The following is a 20,124-nucleotide window of genomic DNA, read 5'->3' as shown; positions in this document are numbered from 1 at the left end:
CTCACGTTAATTTACTTACAGACTATTTACTTATTACTCTGTGTATAGAGTAGGTTGTGAACATGCAACGTAACAATAAAAAAAGTAAAATACTGAGAGACATTGAATCCATAATGAGATCAAAGTCACATGTTCTTTTGAAATGAATTAAATTTGATTTCATGGTAAACAAAGCTCTTTTACTTAATACCCTTTATGATATTTAAACGAAATGTATACTTACTTCGTTCATATCTACTGTAAATTGTATTACGAATTTCGCTTGTATTTATTACTTCAGTATTGGTAAATTTCTTAGGCATAGTAAGTTTTTTGGGCGGTGATATTAAAGGTATTTTAGTTTTTACGACCTCAGAGATAGAACTCAGTTGAAGTATGTAAATTTAAAGCTGCAGCTACACGCTAAAACAAATATTTATATTTTAAGCATCTAAATAAACATATAAAAAATACATTACATACTTCCCTAACAGCAGTCAGCGGTAGAATGGTGTCGTTATTATCACGTTCATGTTCAAAGTAATGGATCAAAGAAGCAACCATCTCTTTACAACGACTATTTAACTTCTTATGTGACATTTTGGAATTAAATCACACTAATTTCTTTCTGCAATGATCAGAGTTTAATTAATAATAATTAAAAAAAACAAATCTGAAGTGTCCACACAGCAACGGTCAAATAAGTGTTACCAATTTATGTCATTTTCGTTCGATCGCAGTTAAAGTGTGATCCGGACAAGTGTGCTTCATAAAAACGCTTTATAATCCACTTATACAAATTAAATGAAACAGATTATGGCGTATTTCTATAAGTTTATATTAATAGAAATCTTTAAATATATAATAAAATATGTGTCTAGTGGATGTAATTCGAGTGTACTTGGTTAAAAGATTCTAAGGATGATAGATAGGATACTCGAGAGACTTGGTAACTATTGAGCCTGCGGTTGTGATTTTTAACTTTTAGCAATAGATTAAACATTATGAGATAAAAGTCACCCTAGGCCTTCAATCGTTCAGACAATTCCCTCTGGATCCGTACCCTGCGCCTAACTTTTTCGAAGGGTTATTTTTGTTAACATTACCAAGCTGATTTGGCATTTCTAGATCTTTCAGTGCCCTAAACCTGTGCCGTAAGTTGCCTTGTAGTCTATAAAAATGTGTGATGAGTAACAACTATGCGATGCTACAGTAGTTTCTTCCTAAAATTTGTCTGCGAGTAGAAATCTGATTGAATTATCAATTTACCATTTGTAAACTTGATCTGTTATTTTCCAATTATTATTTTTTTGCATACCGTCTCATAGGATGACATAGTATATTAAAGAATATTTTACGCGCTGTCCTTTTTCTTCCAATCTATACATCTTAAAAATGCGTAGTAGTTTTTTCCAGGGATCGTATTGCTCTTTTTACGATATCTGTCCATCTATCCCTTCTTCACTCTGGTTTTCCTTGGAATACAGTCTCTCCATATTATTGTCTTCAAACGTTTCTTCTTCGTCCTCCACGAATAAATACATGGGCGTGTCTCAAGGAGTCAAAATAGGGTTTCAAAGAAAATAATTACGTAAATTAGGTACAGTTATTAAAATAACTAACATAGTTATCCAAAATCTGAAAGTACCAACACTGATTATTATTTATAAACTGTTTAAAATAGCGTCTCTGAAAGTTGCGAATTAAAAAATTGATATACTAACATACCTTACGTCCAGGGTGTCCAGTGAAGCGAGGGACGAATGCAGAGAGAGCAGAGTTTCGAGCTCGGCCAGGTGACCCCCGTCAGTCCAACCAACGGCTCTACCAGAAACCGAGATGACCATCGTGGATCTCCCCCCGCAGGTACCTCTACCGTTTGATTCGTTGCAAATTGAACCCATATTACAAAATTAATTAAGAAAATGTTTTAGTGCTTGTTCCATAGATATCTTTTTGGCGTGTATTGATTTAATCTGGGTTTAACTTGTAATGAATCTTTATCCTCTTTTCTCTTACCTATGGGTCTTTTCCTTTGCTTGTGTACATGGTGTTATATAATTTTATAAATAATAGATAAAAACTGTGAATTGCATTTTTTTACCAGTAGGAGGTGCAATAGAAACTTTTTGAAAAGAATTGAAATAAAGATTTGATGGTTAATTTTTGAAGTTGTTTATAAAAGTTAGTCTCATGATTATGTACCGTCAAAGTGAGAAGAATAACAGACCCAAATTTGGTTTCACAAATGCAAGTATGATAGTTTTATTTTAGCGGTGACTTGATGCTAGTATTGACGTGTATTATACAGTGCGCGTGTAAAGTATGCAAACAAAGATATCTGTGACACCCCGTAAGATATAGTAACCAAATGTTCTTTTTGTGTATATTAGATGGACCAGATATTTAAAATATAATATTTTCGACGTTGCCAAATGTACAGTTTCTGAGATATATGGAAAATATACGTATTTTTAAATGGGACCAACATAGGTTTCCGGAGAAATTAGTGCTATCTATTCTGTAATTCTGTCTTTCACTTCTTGGATAGTCTGTGGCCTATTTACATACACTTTGGTTTTTAATTAACCCCATAAACAATCATCTAGAGGTGTCAAATCCGGGGATCTTGGATGCCATTCTAGATTTATCTACTTACAAGATGAGAATTTATAGTATCACGAAAGAGTCTGGCTAATTCTGGAATTAACGCAAATTCTAAAAATGTAGAATATTCTTCACGTTTTATGGTTTTATCCCAAAAATAAGGTTCAATAATGATATTATTAATAATTCCTGCTCACACATTGATCTTTTGTCGATACTGCGTATGTGTCTCCATCATCCAATGCGGATGATCATCTGACCAGTACTTGTAGTTTTGTTTATTCACCGTGCCATTTAAATGAAAAGTAGCCTTATCAGAAAAAGGATTTGGTTAAAAAAATTTGGCTTAGTGTTAAATGTATTTAACATTGTCTCACAGAACTCCATTTAGCGATCTGGTTCGTCTTCATTCTGTTTCCGTTTCAATTGTGCTTTATACCGATGCCATTTTTCTGTTGTCAACAGTTGTTTGACTGATTTGATTTTCTTCTTCTTCTTCTTCCTCTTTATAAGCAATTCTGCTTGTTCATTGGCGGATTAATACCTCTATGAAAGGTTGTTACTCCATCTTTTGCGCGGTCGTCCGATACCTCTTCTGCCGATTGGTGACTTATCTCCTGCTATTTTGACGACACGGGTCTCCTCCATCCTTATGTGGTTATTCCATTTTTTTTTCTATTTTGTGTTCATTCATTTATACACTGTACGTTACTTTTTCTTCTATCTTCACTTCTCTTTCGATCTCTCAGCGTATTTCCGGTAATTCTTCTCAATACTCTCATCTCTGCCGTTTCCAGTAGCCTTTGCGTTGTGGCTGTGTCGGGTCTTGTTTCTGAGGCATATGTCATTATTGGTCTTACACTGGCTTTATAAATTCGTGACTTCACGTCGATGTTAATGTGTCTGTTTCGCCATATAGTGTTATTAAGGCATCCTGCCAGTCTATTTAATTTTTGTACTTGATCTCTCACTTCTTTGTCCAGGTCTTCATAGCTGGACATTGTAATTCCCAGGTATTTTATTTCCATTACTTTTTCAACACTGATGCCATCAATTTCTATTTTACTGGTTGGTTTTTTGCTGACTACTGTTGTTTTAGTTTTCTGAGATGAGATTGTCATATTTTTTTGCTCTTATGTTAAATCTGTGAACCAGTCTTTGCAGACTATCTTCATTTTGGGGTATCAATATTGTGTCGTCTGCCTAATAGAGTATTTTTATCTCTTTGTTTCCCATTCGGTACCCTCTTCCTTTGTTAACGCTTTTGATGATTCCATCAATGATTAAATTGAAGAGCACGGGGCTCAATGAGTGATTGATTTGATTTTCGGTTACTTATTCTAGTAGCCTTATAAAATCTGCCACCATCGACGAAAATGTCAATATTAATGGTCAATATAGACATTACAAAGTTTATCCATATCAGCCTTTTTCTGTCTATATAGGAACAGGATATATGCTGCATCGGCATATAAAACTGTAACAGAAGATTGTAAAATATTTAATATTTAAAAATACGTGTATTATCCGTATATCTCAGGAACTGTACATTTGGCACCGCCGAAAATACAAAATTTTAAATCGCTGATCCATCTAATATATATAACTTTTTCTAACATTTCTTCACTATATCATACGGGGTGTCATAGATATCTTTATGTATTATAAGGATAGACGTGAAACCACTGAACAAGATTAGAGATCTTCACAATGTCAAAACAGACCACAGTATCCAGAAAATTCACAGTGATTAACAAATGAAGACAGATTTTGGATGAATCATTCACCATAAAGTTTGCCTAAAAGTGATGAAAAAACTCAGTTCAGAGTAAAGGGTATCGAGAGCGATTGGACCTGCCCCCTGTATTTTTTTTATTTCATAAGGTAAAACTGGAGCTTAAAGGACCATCCACGACTTGACAGTGTGGAAGCACTAGTGTGGAAAACTAAAGCAAAAACGACATATATTCTCGGGAAGCTGATAGAAGATACTTTAAACAAGGTAAAATTCATACGAAGAGCAAGAGTTCGAAGGGGATAAACTTTGTAATGTAATAGGTGATTAATAAAATAGTTTATAGCACTAGTAACGTAAGGTAGTGGAAGGATTTTCTGGAAGATGACAGAATATATTTTAAACAATGGAAAATTCAGAGGAGAAACAAGGCCTTGAAGAGGGTAACTTTTGTAATCTAATAGTAGTAGTTAGGTAGGAGTACCATAAGGTAGTGTATTGGGACCACTTATATGTTACAGACCAATAATGTTCTTGCTCTTTGACAAATGTATATTATCATGAAGAAGCTGCACGAAAACTGTAAACTTTAGTAAATAAAATAAAAGATTGGATAAATCTTATTGGAACAAAATCGTAACATGTAGGACGCTAGGAAGAAATTGTATAGTATAATAATAGTCTCCCGTTTTATACCGCTGTCGCGGCTTTGGGAGTATAGTAGGGTAGTCTGCTATATCTAGGGCCTACGGTATACAAGGAAGGTAACATGGCCAGTGCTACGCTTCAACCGTCTATTATTACCCCTGGTTTTACCCAAGGTACTCATTTTTATTCAGGCTGAGTCGACCTGGGGCCGATAGACATTTTTAAAATGTCTAGATGTTCTTGCCGGCGGTAGGATTCGAACTCCGGACCACCGGCTTGCGAGGCGAGCATCCTACCGCTTGCGCTACGCAGGCCTCGATAATAAGCTACTGATTTGTAAACAAATATTTAGACTAGTATGGAGATATGGTGTGAAACTCTGGGAATGCGCTAACAATAATAACATTGAAGTCATCCAGATATTTCAAACCAAACTGTAAGGGAACAGTTGTAATACATGGTATGTAAGAAACAGTTTCATCCATTGTGACCTAAACGTAAAGACGGTAGAAAAATTATAGCCAGATGTGCTAGCAAACATAAACAACTCCCGGATAACGCGGATCTAGAAAGAACAGTGTTGAAGAGAAAAACAGTGACAGCAGAACATAGTGCCGCTTAATGACAAGTTAAAAAGTGTTAATATTCGAACTACAGTTCAAAAAAGTACCTTTTAATAATTTAAGTTAGAACCTCTAATCGAAATATTTTTTAATATAACAGTTTGTACACAAGCAAGACATTAGTCCTTTGTTTCTGTTAGTTTTGGTGTTGGGTGTTGCTTTCCTAGCTCTATTTTTACGCTTAGGATAAGGCTTTATTTTAGAACTGTCATTAAATATCGGTAATATATTTCAAAGATAACTTTAATTATGATGAAAAAAATTTAAAAGATGCACTTTATATAGACAAAGAAAAGGTAGAAAAAGAAAAAGGTAATAGTAGTTTCATTTTGTTTTGATGTAAGAACATGTATTTCTCGTCAAGAGTAGGAATGCCTTTCGAAATTTGTCTTATCGTACTAAAATAATTTCCGGTAAATTTGCTTGAAATTTTTAATGAGAAATTTGGCATTGTTTTTTCCATACAACCTGATCAATATCAGCTGGAGTTAATGAGGTAGTTACACGTACGTACAATAATAGTTGTAGTAGTAATAGTTTTCTAATCGTGTATCAGTCAGTCTTGATGGGTGGTCATTTTTGATTAATTTCATGGTTGAAAATAATTGTTAGCAAACATACATACTTCCCAACAGACATCATTTGCTTTGCATTTTTCGTTAAAAACGGAAATTTCTCAGGGTTCACATAAGATTTATAAAAATTTTCGATGTTTACTGAGAAAAATACATTTTTAAAATCTTTACTTACTTACTTACTTACTTAGTCCTAAGCCTTTCTACCGTTAGGTGTAAGGCTGGTGGGGTTAAGTTTTGCACTGTTGTCTCCATTCTATCCGGTCTTGTGTTAGATTTCGTGCACTTTCTCATGTTAATTCTTTCTTCTCAACTTCTTTTCTGATTTGATCTACCCACCTAACTCTTGGTCTTCCTCGTTTGTTTTTTCCTTGCACTCTCGTTTCAAACACTCGTTTTGTTAATCTTTCATTCGACATTCTACACACGTGCCCGAACCATCTTAGTTGCCCCTCTACTATTTTTTCGTTTATTGGTTCTAGTTTTAGGTTTTGTCTGATTGTTTCGTTTCGTATTTTGTCTGTCCTCTTTCTGTTTGCTATTTTTTCGACTCGACATTTTTGTCTCCCAGTCAATGTCCATGACTCGCTATTATACATGATTGTAGGTCTAACTACTGATTTAACGACTGCCGTTTTTACCTTTGCCGGTATTTCTTTTTTCCCCAAAAATGTTGTTTTCATAGTGTTAAATAAGCTTCCTGTTCATCCCATTCTCTCATTTATTTCCATGTCTTGTTTACCGTTTGATTCAATTATTACTCCTAGGTATTTAAAATGTTCCACTTGTTCTAGTTTTTTTCCGTTTAATTGTATTGCGTGTGTCTTTCTCTTATTTGAAATTATCATTGTTTTTGTTTTCTCTGTATTTATTTTCATATTTATGTTTGACAGTTCTTCTTCTAGGATTTCAAGGTTGTTCTGTAGGTCTTCTCTGTTTTCTGCTATCAAAACCATGTCGTCTGCAAATAGAAGCTCTGATAGTTGAGTCTGTTTCATTTGCCAGTATCCTAATGTTAGTTTTCTCATTCTTCTCTTGGCTTTCTCTTTTGCTTCATCCAGTACCACTGAGAACAGCAGTGGGCTCAACAAGCATCCCTGTTTGACGCCTTGACTTGTAGTAAATTCTTCGGATTCCTCGTTGTTGGTTCTCACCGTATTTGTATTATTATTGTACATATCCTTTATAACATCAATTGTTATCCTGTCAACTCCTCTTTCCTTTAATGTCCTCCATACGTCCTTTCTTTATATTCTGTCAAACGCCTTTTTCAGATCAATAAAGCATATATGTATTTCTCTATTTTTATTGATTACTTTCTGACTTATTTGTCTTATTGTGAATATGTGGTCTTGCGTGCTTCTGTCCTTCCTGAATCCACATTGTGAATCTTCCATAGTTGGTTCTATTTGGGTTTTTATTCTTGTTTCTATTATTGTTGCGAATACCTTCCCAGGAATACTTGATATAGTAATACCTCGGTAATTATTACAGTTTCTCTTGTCGCACTTTCTGTGAATTGGCAGTATAATGTCTTTCTTCCAGTCCTGTGTTATTTCTGCTCTCTTTATGATATCATTCATTAGTTCTTTCATGCTGTCCACTCCCTCTATTCCCATGAATTTTATCATTTCCGGGGTGATATGATCCTTGCCTGGTGCTTTGTCTAATTTAACTCTGTCAATTGCCTTTTCTAGTTCCTCTGTTGTTATGGGTTATACTTTTTGTTCTTCATTTATTTCTTGTATCTCCACTATGTTGTCTACGTCTGTATGAGTTAGCTCTTTGAAATGTTCTCTCCATCTTTCCATTATTTGGTCTTCTTCTATTATTACCTTTCCATTCTTGTCTTTTATATTCGGCATTATGTGTTCTTTCTTTTGTCTGAGCTGTTTTAATGCGCCATAGAACAGTTTTTGATTTTCTCTATAATTATTTGTCATTTTTAGTCCAAACTTTTCCCATGACCTTTCTTTTTCTGCTTTCACAGCTATTTTAACCTCTTTTCTTTTTTCTTTATATGCCTCATAATCTTCAGAGCGCTTTGCATGTTTCTTTTTTCTTCTTTACTTTCCTTCGTATTTCGTCCGTCCACCATTCAGTTCTCCTCGTGCTATTATTTGATATTTTTGTCTTCCCGCAAGTTTCCTCAGCAGCTATGATTAAGCTGGTCTTGAGATTTAAAATCTTTATGATTCGGCATGTCAATTATTTCTATTGGAAAGTGTTCGAGAACTTCTTTGAGAAGTTCTTCGAATAACGACTCTTCGGAATGTTTATCGTTATTCTTTTCTCGGGTTTTTTACAGATGAACCTAACGATACCATTCCTCAAATCATGTTCCCACGTTTGTTTAAAACTCTTGATAATATATCTTTCACACCGGATGCAATTAAACGTCAGTTATGAAAACTACGCAATAATTTATCACCAAGATTAGACGGACTCACCTCCTTTTTCCTCAAACAATGTGCAGAATCTGTAACCCTCCCTATGTCTCTCATAATGAATGCTTCGTTTAATCAAGGTTCTCTCCCCTCGTCCTGGAAATTGGCTTCGGTTACTCCTACAATCAAGAAAGGATATAAATTTGATTGCAATAATTATCGTCCAATCAGCCTGGATCCTATTGTCGACAAGGTCATGGAATAGATTATTTCGGAAGCTATGTCGTGAGTTTCTTCTTCAAGAAAATGTCATCCCTCACCAACAGCATGGCTTTATCAAAAGTCGTTCAACGATCACAAACTTACTTCATTGTGTAAAGGATTGGTCATTATCTTTTAACAATCGGCATCCTGTCGATGTAGTGTAGTTAGACTTCTCCAAAGCCTTCGACCGTGTTCCAAAAGTCGATTACTGCCTAAATTGGATCACTATGGTATCCGCGGAAAGTTTAACATTTTGATTCAAGATTTTTTATAAGATAGATACTTGAGGGTTCATGTTGGGGAAGACCACTCACTAGATAAGCCAGTCACGAGTAAAGTCCCACAAGGAGCAGTACTTGGACCACTACTTTTTTGTATCTACACTAGTGATGGTCCGCTCATTGTAACTCATGTTTGGGCTATCTCCATTTGTTATATAATAATAATAACAAGTATAACTGTATCAACATTGATATTAAATGACGTGGAAAACATTTTCGTGGAAACTGCTGTCTTCTCAGCTTTGAACGTTTGGACTCGCAATTGAAATTCGTTGACTAAAATGTTAACATATTTTGCATAATTTTGAGAAGTAATAACGTTTTTCTAAATGTGCAAAGTGAGACACATTATTTTGCAAAAGATGCTGTTTCCACAATTTTAGTTTACGCTCAAAGCCCAGAATATTAGCCCAGAAATTACCACAAATGCAGGACTTAATATAAATGTACAGGAAGTTCGGAAAATACTTGAAAACCTGAAGAACAAAAAATCAGCATTTAAAGACGGGATACCAAACGAGTTATTGAAATATTGTGGAGCAGCAATAACAGAACAATTAACAAAATTAATTAATAAAATTATAAAACACAATAGAGTACCGGAAGAATGAAGAACGAGCGAACTAATTCTACTATTCAAAAAAGGAGATAAAAAACAGCCAGAAAACTACATATGTAGAAACTTGTTAAATACTACGCTAAAACTTACAACTAAAATTTTACAAGTGCTAATAAATCAGAGGATAAGTTTAGCAGATGAACAACAGGGTTTACGTAGTGGAAGATCGTCTCCAGATGGAATATTCGTTATAAAGCAAATTACTGAGAAATTGCTAAAAACAACAAAATGGAAGTTAGAATAGATGGACAACTTACAGAACCTATAGAAATAGGCAGCAGAATAAGACAAGGGGATCCATTTAGCCCCATGCTGTTCAAATTTGATCATGGATGAAATCATCAAAACGGTTAACAAAGGAAGAGGATACAGAATGGAAAACAAAGAAATCAAAATACTCTGTTACGCAGACGACGCAATAGTACACAGCTTTAACATAATAGCAAAAGAATATAATATGACAATCTCATCTCAAAAAACTAAAACCATAGTAGTCAGCAAAGAACCAACCAGATGTAAAATAGAAACTGATGGCATCAGTATTGAACAAGTAATGGAAATACAATACCTGGAAATTACACTGTCTAGCTATGGAGACCTGGACCAAGAAGTGAGAGATCAAGTAAAAAAAGCAAATAGACTGGCAGGATGCCTTAATAACACTATATTGCGAAACAGACACAATAACACTGAGATGAAATCAAGAATTTATAAAGCCAGTGTAATAATGACATATGCCTCAGAAATAAGACCCGACATAGCCACAACGCAAAGGCTACTGGAAACGGCAGAGATGAGAGTACTGAGAATAATTACACCAAATGCGCTGAGAGATTGAAAGAGAAATGAAGACATTAGAAGAAACTGTAACGTACAGTTTATAAATTCTTCTTCTTGTAGTTCCTTCTCCTATCGGAGGTTGGCTATCATCACAGCTGCCCGTACCTTATTGGTGGCTGCTCTAAAAAGATCTACTGAGCTGCAACTATACCACTCTCTTAGGTTTCTCAGCCAGGAAATTCTTCGTCTTCCTATGGATCTTTTAACCTTGATTTCACCTTGCATTATGAGCCTTAATATCTCATATTTAATAACCTAAATATTCCAACTTTCTTGTTTTGATGTGCTTTATGACCTCGCAATCCTTTTGTAGCCTTCTTAACACTTCTGCATTTGTAACTCGTTGGGTCCATGGTATTTTCAAAATCCTTCTATAGTACCACATCTCAAATGATTCCAACTTCTTTATGTTATCCACTTTTAGTGTCTAGCTTTCCATTCCATACAACAAAGTCGAGAACACGTAGCATCTTAAGGCTCTTATCCTCAGGTCCAGAGGAAGGTCTCGATTGACAAACATTGTTTTCATTTTTATAAATGCTTGTCTTGCAATTTCAATGCGTGTCCTTATTTCTCTACCTTGGTCATTGTTTTCATTTACCTAAGCTCCCAGATATTTGCAGTTATTCACTCTTTCTACTTGTTTTCCCTCGATATCTAGCCTTCCTACTGTATGTTGCTTAGAAATAATCATGAACTTGGTTTTCTTAACGTTCATTTGTAGTCCATATTTGATACTGACTTGATGTAATCTATTTACTAAGCGTTGCAATGCTTCTAGACTGTCTGCAAAAACAGCAGTGTCGTCTGCGAATCTTATGTTGTTTAAGATTTTTCCGTTTATTGATATACCTTGTTGTTCCTCTGATATTGCTTCCTTAAACATAGCTTCGCTGTACAGATTGAATAACAATGGGGATTGAATAACAATAAAAATAACAAAGTTTATAAATGAATGGACACAAAATAGAAAAAAGAATGGAATAACCACATAAGCCGAACGGAGGAGACCTGTGTCGTCAAAATAGCAAGAGATACGTCACCAATCGGCAGAAGAAGTATCGGACGATCGCGCAAAAGATGGAGTATCAACCTTCCATAGAGGTATTAATCCGCCAATGAACAAGCAGAATTGCTTATAAAGAGGAAGAAGAAGAAGAATATTCGGCATTTTGTCAATGCTTTTAAGATTTTCTGATGGCTTATGGTATCGAATGCTTTCTCGTAGTCGACAAATATCAGTGCCAATGGTTTGTTGTATTCTGCAGACTTCTCTATCAGGTTCTTTATCGCTAGTAAGTTGTCGTTAGTGCTGTATCCCGATCTAAGTCCAGCTTGTTTTCTAGGCTGATAGAAGTCTAATTTAGCGTCCAGTCTTTTTTGATAACTTTTGTGGAAAGTTTATATATATATATATATATATATATATATATATATATATATATATATATATATATATATATATATATATATATAAATATATATATATGTGTGAAAGCCAACTGATAGGACGGTAGTTTTTTAGGTCTGTTATGTCTCCTTGCTTGTGTAATAAAATAATGACTGCATTGTTCCATTAAGAACGAGTTTTTCCTTGGTAGATGCATTCTGTGAAAAGCTGGGCCAAAACCTGGATAATTTTATTTCCACCTAGTTTGATCGCTTCGATCACTACTCCGTCATCGTCAGCGGATTTGTTATTTTTCATTTCTAAAAGTGCCGTTTTGATTTCTCTCTCATACATTTCGCGATAAAAGGATTCGACAACCTCAAGGATTTTGGTTCTATCAGTAGTAATGTTTCCATCTTTGTTTTTTATTTTGTACATATTTTTGCTGCCTATGTTGTTCAAATTTCGCCTCAAAACCTTTAAACTTTTGTGTTCTTGAATTATTTTAGTTATTTCTCTTGTATTGTTTTTTCTTACGTTTTTTCGGATTGACCGGGCGATATCTTCATTTAATTTCTTCATTGTTGTGTAGTTAGAGCCGTATTTTTCCCTCAGCTGTCTTCTTTTACCTATCAGCTCCTTGTTAATGAAGACATTAATACAACAAAAAAACCAAAAGTCCGACAAACTAAAAATCAACCCGAAATAGATTATGTGTGGACTATATAAAAAAAAATAACTTAGATCGTGAAAAACTATCTTAGAGAAAATCCGAATTAGAACACATCTCTTTTTCGACCATTTTGAGTATTTTATATTATTCTAGCGCTCAACAATGTGTTAAGTCTAGCCTCAAAGCCCCAATGATCTTTTCCTTTTCTTATAGTAGTTTCTCGTAAATGGAAAAACTGGATTTGGTAAGGAAAATGCGCGGTAAATTTTTTAGAACGTTTTTAATTTTTCATCGCCATCGAACGAAAGCTGTCGATAATTCGTGTAAATTCGAGAAACCTGTCGATATTAAGGAGCGATTTCTTCGGTGTTTCGTTTTTCAGTTTATTGAAAAGATATATTTAGATTTGCGCTTCGTATTTGTAGTAAAAATTGGCAACTGTATGTGTCGCTGTTTTTTTTTTAATTTCCTTTAATCATCACGATTCTCCTCATAGGCAAATAAACGGTTCGTAATAACGTGATTACGATTTGATAGAGGTCAATTGGATATCATAATTATTGGAGTTGATGCTCTAGAGGAGGGTAAAAAGAAAGAAATAATAGATCTGTAATAGAAAATAGATTTTATTAGAAGGTACGTCGGGATTGTTTTTATCAGTATTTTGACAAATTTTGACACAAAATACAATAACAGCCTGTATTAGAGAAACATCAAAGGGGGTTTAACTTCCTTGCCATTTTACAAAATTACAATTAAACAATTAGCAGATGGCAAGGATAAAATTAAATATAATTATTATTACACTTAGTTAACTTTTGTTAGATTCCTACATGTACAAGGATTGAAAACGTGGCTTTGAAAGAAGTGAGGTTACGAATATTGAAAATGATGTCAGAATTATAGACTATAGATTACAATGAAAGTACTTACCCCAAGAGAATTCTGCAGACGATAAAATGAACCTTATAATAATTTTTGCCTTCTTTTATAAAATTTAATTATATACAAACAAATAATATCCCACCATGTCAGAAAAGCTGACTGACAGAAAGTAAGTGGGAAACTGCAATGAAGTTAGCACATATGTCATATAGTGCAGTCATTGAAGCGAAAAATACGGTCTTAACTCCGAATCTTTTTACTGTGAACCAATTTGCATGAAATTTTGGAATTAGTCTTATTGTACCCTTAACTTCAAAAGTGAAAATGATCTGAACTCCGCCTATTATTTTTAAGGGGTGTGAACAACCCCTTAATGAAAAAATTGACATTGAGCAATTTTATCGCTAGAAAACATGTCTAATAGTAAGGGGTAAAATTGTAAAGTGTTTTCTAACACAATTACCTCATATTAAAATCATTTTCAACCCCTTGAAAATCTTACAACCCTTGCAAACAACCCCTAAATTGAAAAAATCACAAAAAAATACTTTGGTAGGACATAAAAAGATGTAAGTATAGAGTAAGTAATATTTTATATTCTCTATAATAATTATCAAATTATTATAGAGAACCTTCCAACCCTTTCAACCCTTTAAAACTACCCCTTGATAAAAAATTGTTAAAAATTTTTTTTTTGATAAAATGAAAAGGATTTAAATATTATTCCACGCTCTCGAAAATGATTATCATATTCTTAAGCTTTTGTACCCTTAAAACTGCCCCTAAATTAAAACAGTAAATATATATGATTACATAGCACAGCTGATCACCTGGCTTTTTCGTTGGTCTCTTCACTCAAATGTGTTATATGTACATATAAGAACGTTGGTATGTATTCATGCCTACGTTTCCAAAATATATGAGCCATATTATGTATATATATATATATATATATATATATATATATATATATACACATTACAATAGTTTTGGGTCTCTATTATACTGCGTACTTTCACACTGCTCCAAATATTCACACTCCGAAATTTTCAGTTACTAAGTAGAAAAAAATATGATAAGTTTTTGGACCATAACTCCTTCAAATTTCATGCTATCACAATTTATAAAAAACCATTGTAAAGGTAATTAAGAGAGCTACAATATCCTTTATTGCAATATATAGTAAAAAACCTTTTTCTAAAACGGTGAATGGTTAAAGGGCTTAAGAGAGGCTGTGATTGCGCTGCCACGCGCTCTTTAAACAATCACATCTCCGTCAATTTTGGTTTGACAGAAAAAACAAAAAAACCAAATTGTTTGTCAGAAAAATACCTACATTTTTTATCCCTACACTTTTTTTTATACGTATCTGTCGTCATTTTTGATTGATCACAAAAAGGTGGTTTTTTTTAAAATTTGAATTTTTTTTTAATCGTGACTTTTTTGAAAAATATCTGTCCTGAAGCAGCCAAACTGATACAATCTATCAAACTCTTCATAATAAAGTTAATTCTAGGCGGAATACGATTAATTTTAATTTTGGTGGAAATGGCACTTATGAAACCCATTGATTTAAAAGAAAAAACATTAGATGCTCCTCTTATTTGCAATACAGCTCACTTATTTTACGTGCAAAAGACTTTTAATAGTGCTCATTTTAAAGCTTATTTCAAGCACTACAAAACCCTTTTTTATTAGAATGCCTAAAATGCATCTGCTCGCCGCTAGATGGCATTGGCCACATCGATTAAATTTCAGACAAAATAAAAAACGGCTTTGATCTTTAATATCTAGCTTAATATTGCACTTAGAATACTTTATAAAAAACCAAATTGTTCATTTTTTTACCTGCTACAATTTTGTTTTTTTATAAAATTTTCGATAAAACGTATATTTTTGGAGATATTTGCAAAAAACCGATGAAAAACGTGAAAAAATTGCGAATTTTCAATTGCCAATAACTTGAAAAGTATTGGATTTTTCGAAAAACTCTTTAGATGATTTTTTGGTTAAAATTAGGCATTCTATCAATATCCGAGGTTATTTTAAAAAAAAAAACACCCCCGAGAACGGGTGGCAACCACCCCCATGGTGGTTGCAGAGTTCAAATCATTTTCTCTTTTGAAGTTAAGGGTAATATGAACCTAATTCCAAAAATTGCATGCAATTCGGTTCACAGTAAAAAAATTCGGAGCAATAATGCTTCAATGACTGCACTAAACAGAATATATAGTCTACCGGACAATGAATGACCAACCAACTGAAGGTAAATTAATCAATAAATTAATAAAGAAATTAAAATAAAATAATTATTTAAATATAAATTAATAAAGATGTGACGTTTATAACGTTACACAATTGAGTAAGATATGTTATAATTCTCTTATAAGTATATCTTTCTTTTTTTTGTGTTTCTCAAACTCCAACTTCCAATTGTGTACCAAGTAGGTTATTTTGGGTCCTCTTTGAGTGGTTAATATGTTTCTTTGTTATTGCCTACCCAGACGAAAGTACTGAATGTTTTTTTGTAACGGCTGATGTATCAGGGTCTCCAACAATTCTAATTGCCACATCTGCAACTTTGCACGTTCCACATCAGCCTCTCCATCATAGATTTGGGGTTCCTTATTTATTTACACCATTTTAGATGAACTAACCTCTTGACAAAACTTCTTCATCGCTACGATCCGTTAAATTTTGACGAATTTTCATTACATCTACCCCCATTTGTTGGACAACATCTTATACAAAACCTATATCATCAATAAGCTATGTTGACGCAAATTTGTATTCTTGTGAAGCAAGCTTCAATAGCTGTTATGTGGATTGCACATTGCATCCTCATAATTCATTTAAATTAAACTTATGTATAAAATATATAACAAGCGAGTCTTCTACAGCTGGCGCCGCTTCTCGCATCCTAATTTCCAGCGTTTTCTGTCGAAGCAATCTTCAGTTGTTAAATCTCTGGCGGTCATTGCATCGTCGACATCGTCTCTCCAGGATCGTCTTGGTCTACCTCGTTTTCTTCTAGTTGGCGGAGTCCATTCTTCTATTTTTTTTGGTCATCTATTTTCAGGCATTCTCTGAAGGTGTCCATAGCAGTTAAGTCTTTTGGCTTCGATTGTGTCTATTATGTCTAGATCGATTTCCATTTCTCTCCGAATATCTTCGTTTCTCACCCTATCAAGTCTAGTGAGCTGGCAACATCGTCTCCAGTAGTTCATTTCCATGGCCTTAATTTTTGATTTGTTTCTTTGGTTTATTTCCCAGAGTTCGGCGCCGTACAGCCCAATACTTTCTATTATTGTTTTATAGATTCTTCTTTTATTTTCTTTTGTTATTTTTTTATTCCATAATAGTCCGTGTAGCTGTCTGGTGGCTGATCTTGCTTGGCCAATCCTGGAGTGTATTTCTTCGCTACTTCCTGCTTTTGATGTTATTTGGACTCCCAAGTATTTGAAATTGTCTGTTGGTTTTATAGTTCCCATTTCGATTTGTAGGCTTTCTGGTTTTTCTCCAACAACTAAGTACTCAGTTTTTTGTATATTAATTGTGAGGCCCCATTTGGTATACTCATCTTCCAGTTTTCTAAGCATGTAGCCTACATCACTCTCGTCTTCAGCTAGAATGGCTTGGTCGTCAGCGAAGTGTATCGTGTACAATCTATCATCTCCGATTGGGATGCCCATATTGCAGCACTTTCTTCTCCACACTGAGAGTGCCTCATTTAGATATATTTTGAAGAGTGTAGGTGCTATGCAGCAGCCTTGCTTTAGGCCCTTACTAATAGGAATTTCTCTAGTTAATCTATTTCCAGTTTTAATGTTTGCCGTCATATTTTTGTAGAGCTGTTGTACTGCTTGTATATTTTTTTTTGCTTATTCCTTGTTTTTCCATTGCTACCCAAAGCATTGAAAGTGGTACACTATCGTATACCTTTGTCAGATCTATAAAGACTATATGAGTTGAAAGGTTGTGGGCTAATCTTTTCTCGATAACTTGCTTTAGAGAGAATATACTGTCCATACAGGATCTGCCTGCACGAAAGCCATTCTGTTCTTCAACATCTGTCATCTCTTTTTCAATTTTGTTTTTTATTATTTTTCCATACAGTCTTGAGAGTGAATTTATGACACTTAGCCCCCTGTAGTTTGAACAATTCTTTCTTATGTTTCTTGATATTTTTAAAGAAGGGACGGTCAGAGAAAGTTTTTTGTTCAAAGTTGTCTCCAAATTCTTCAACTTTGGCTAAAATTTTGTGTATTAAACGCGCGTTGAATTCTGTTATTTTAGTAATCATGTCCATGTAAACAATTTTCAAGGAAAAGGAAAGATCTGATTCAGTACTAACATAACTATGACAAGTTAACTATTACAGTAAATAGACTAATATCAAATTACAGTCCAAATTCAAGAAGAATGTAGGACTCTTCTTGTTAGAATGGAAGAAGAAGAAGAATCATAAAATATTTTGTACTGTATACTGTTATGTTTGAAATTTTTATTTTGTCATCCCGTAAACTACTTTGTATGCCGTAAATTGAAACAAATAAATCATATATGTTATTTATGAAAACTGCAAACTTGTTTCCAAACCTAAACCGATACTTTTCCTGCTGATCGAAGAAAATCTATTAATTATTTCGTCGTTTTCGATCTTTATATACGTATATGCTTGCTTGACCTGTCGTCGTCAGCGCATTATAAACGTTACGTCTAATTCTGTTCCCTTAATTTTTTTTTACGTTAGTTATTGTTAAAAGCAGGAAATCGTAGAATTTGCTTTCTGTTATATATATATATATATATATATATATATATATATATATATATATATATATATATATATATATATATAAATGTTTTTGATGGGTTGGAGTCAATAAAAGGGGCGATTGGTTAACTATTTAATATCTCGAGCTTTCAATTGTGTTTACAATTCTTATCAAGAGCTGCTAAAAAAGACAAAATATCTTACAAAGTTGAACTATAAAGAAAAACATTTTTTGTTAACTCACCAAATAAAATTAGTTTCGTTAATAAAAATTGCTGCAAATACATGTCAAAAAGAATTAATACTAAAATGCCCTTATCTAATAAATTCTTCCCTGAAATTTTAATAATTTTGAAAACATTTTCTTAACAAAAAAATAATTGAATTTATAAATAGTTTAAAGTAGCAACCAATTACAAATAAGCCTCAATGTCATAAATACCAACTTAAAATGTTTACCTTTGACAATTATATTGTCAAAAATAAAATTTTGTTTAAAAATTCTTTTTTGTTTAGTAACAAAAAAGAAGAAGATTTATTCACCATTGATAGATGTCTGAAAAAATGTAACAGATATATGGAAAATTAAATAAAAATGTGATATTTTTCAAGTTTTACATAAATTATAAAGAAATAATATAATTATAAATTTTGCTTAGGTTTTGAATTTCTGATCTTTTGTTTAAACTATTATCACTTTTGCTAATACAAACCATTTCCAAAAAAGTCCTTTTGAATTTATTACTTTCACTACATAAAATTTTAATGTTATCAAAATCCATAATATAAATATGGTCTTTATCGATTACATGCTCTGCCAAAGCACAAGATGGTTTTTTAATTCTGCAATCACTTTTGTGAGAAATAATGCGATTTGAAAGATTTCTTTCAATCTCACCAACATAGTCAGATTCACACTGAGTACAACTAATGCTGTATACTACATTCGTTTTTTCAAATTTGTCTATAGGATATTTAGTTTTGGAATATAAAGATGAAATAGTTTTGATGTTCTTTGTTGCTATTTTTATATTGTCAATAACCTTTAGTGTTTGTATTAATTTAGGTGTTAATGATGGTATAAAAGGTAGTGAATGATAATAGATGTTCTGATTGTTACATACAATGTTTTGAGATTTAGCAAAAAATGGTGTTAAGTTATTTATATTAACAATATTAGAAAAAAGCATCCTATGTAGCATATCTGGAGGATAAGAGTTTTCAATTAAAATATTTTTTAACAATTGAAGATCTTCATGTAGATAATCTGGATGAGAAAGTTTTAAAACACGTTCTTTTAATCCTGTTATAAGGTTCATTTTCATCTTATTTGGATGATGAGAGTAATAGCTTATAAATCTATTACTACATATGGGTTTTCTGAACCATCTGGTTTTCAACATATTGTCTGTACCTCTTACAATTCTCATGTCAAGGAATGGTAGAGAATTATCTACCTCTTCCTCAACTGTAAATTGTATATGTTGATTATGATTGTTGAAAATGTTGACTGTTTCATGAATTTTGTGTTTAGGAAGTGCCAAAACTAAATCATCTACATATTTTTTAACAAAAGGAATGAAAAAAGTGCAATTGTTAATACAATCACTGATAACATCATCCATGACATAGCTACTTAGAATGGGTGAAAGACTAGATTCCATAGGACTACCAAAAATTTGTTTATAAAAGACACCATTAAATATAAAAATATTAGAATCAAAAACAAAGTTGATAAGTATTTTGAAATGTAATAAGTCAATATTAGTGTGTTGCGAAATCTCATTCCAATGTTTTTCAACACTACTTATGATTAAATCTAAAGGTAAATTGGTAAAAAG

At 33.1% G+C, this 20,124-nt stretch overlaps 1 protein-coding gene across 8 annotated transcripts in view; it reads left to right on the top strand.

Annotated features, from left to right (window-relative positions):
* The window catches only part of ATP8A (ATPase phospholipid transporting 8A1), a 187,280-nt gene that overhangs the window by 61,134 nt on the left and 106,022 nt on the right, over positions 1-20,124 (top strand). For 7 of the 8 annotated variants that reach the window (XM_072540150.1, XM_072540156.1, XM_072540157.1 and 4 more), the window contains exon 2: positions 1,719-1,845. The exons of the other annotated variant lie outside the window; for it this stretch is intronic. In XM_072540150.1, coding sequence (XP_072396251.1) covers positions 1,743-1,845 — 103 coding nt within the window. In that variant the 5' untranslated portion in view covers positions 1,719-1,742. The remainder of the gene's footprint in view (positions 1-1,718; positions 1,846-20,124) is intronic. 8 annotated transcript variants of the gene reach the window in all.

The sequence above is a fragment of the Diabrotica undecimpunctata genome, chromosome 8, assembly GCF_040954645.1.
Source record: "Diabrotica undecimpunctata isolate CICGRU chromosome 8, icDiaUnde3, whole genome shotgun sequence".
NCBI classification, from domain to species: Eukaryota; Metazoa; Arthropoda; class Insecta; order Coleoptera; family Chrysomelidae; genus Diabrotica; species Diabrotica undecimpunctata.
Note: the sequence above shows the minus strand (reverse complement) of the source record. Positions and strands in the feature narration are given on the sequence as shown.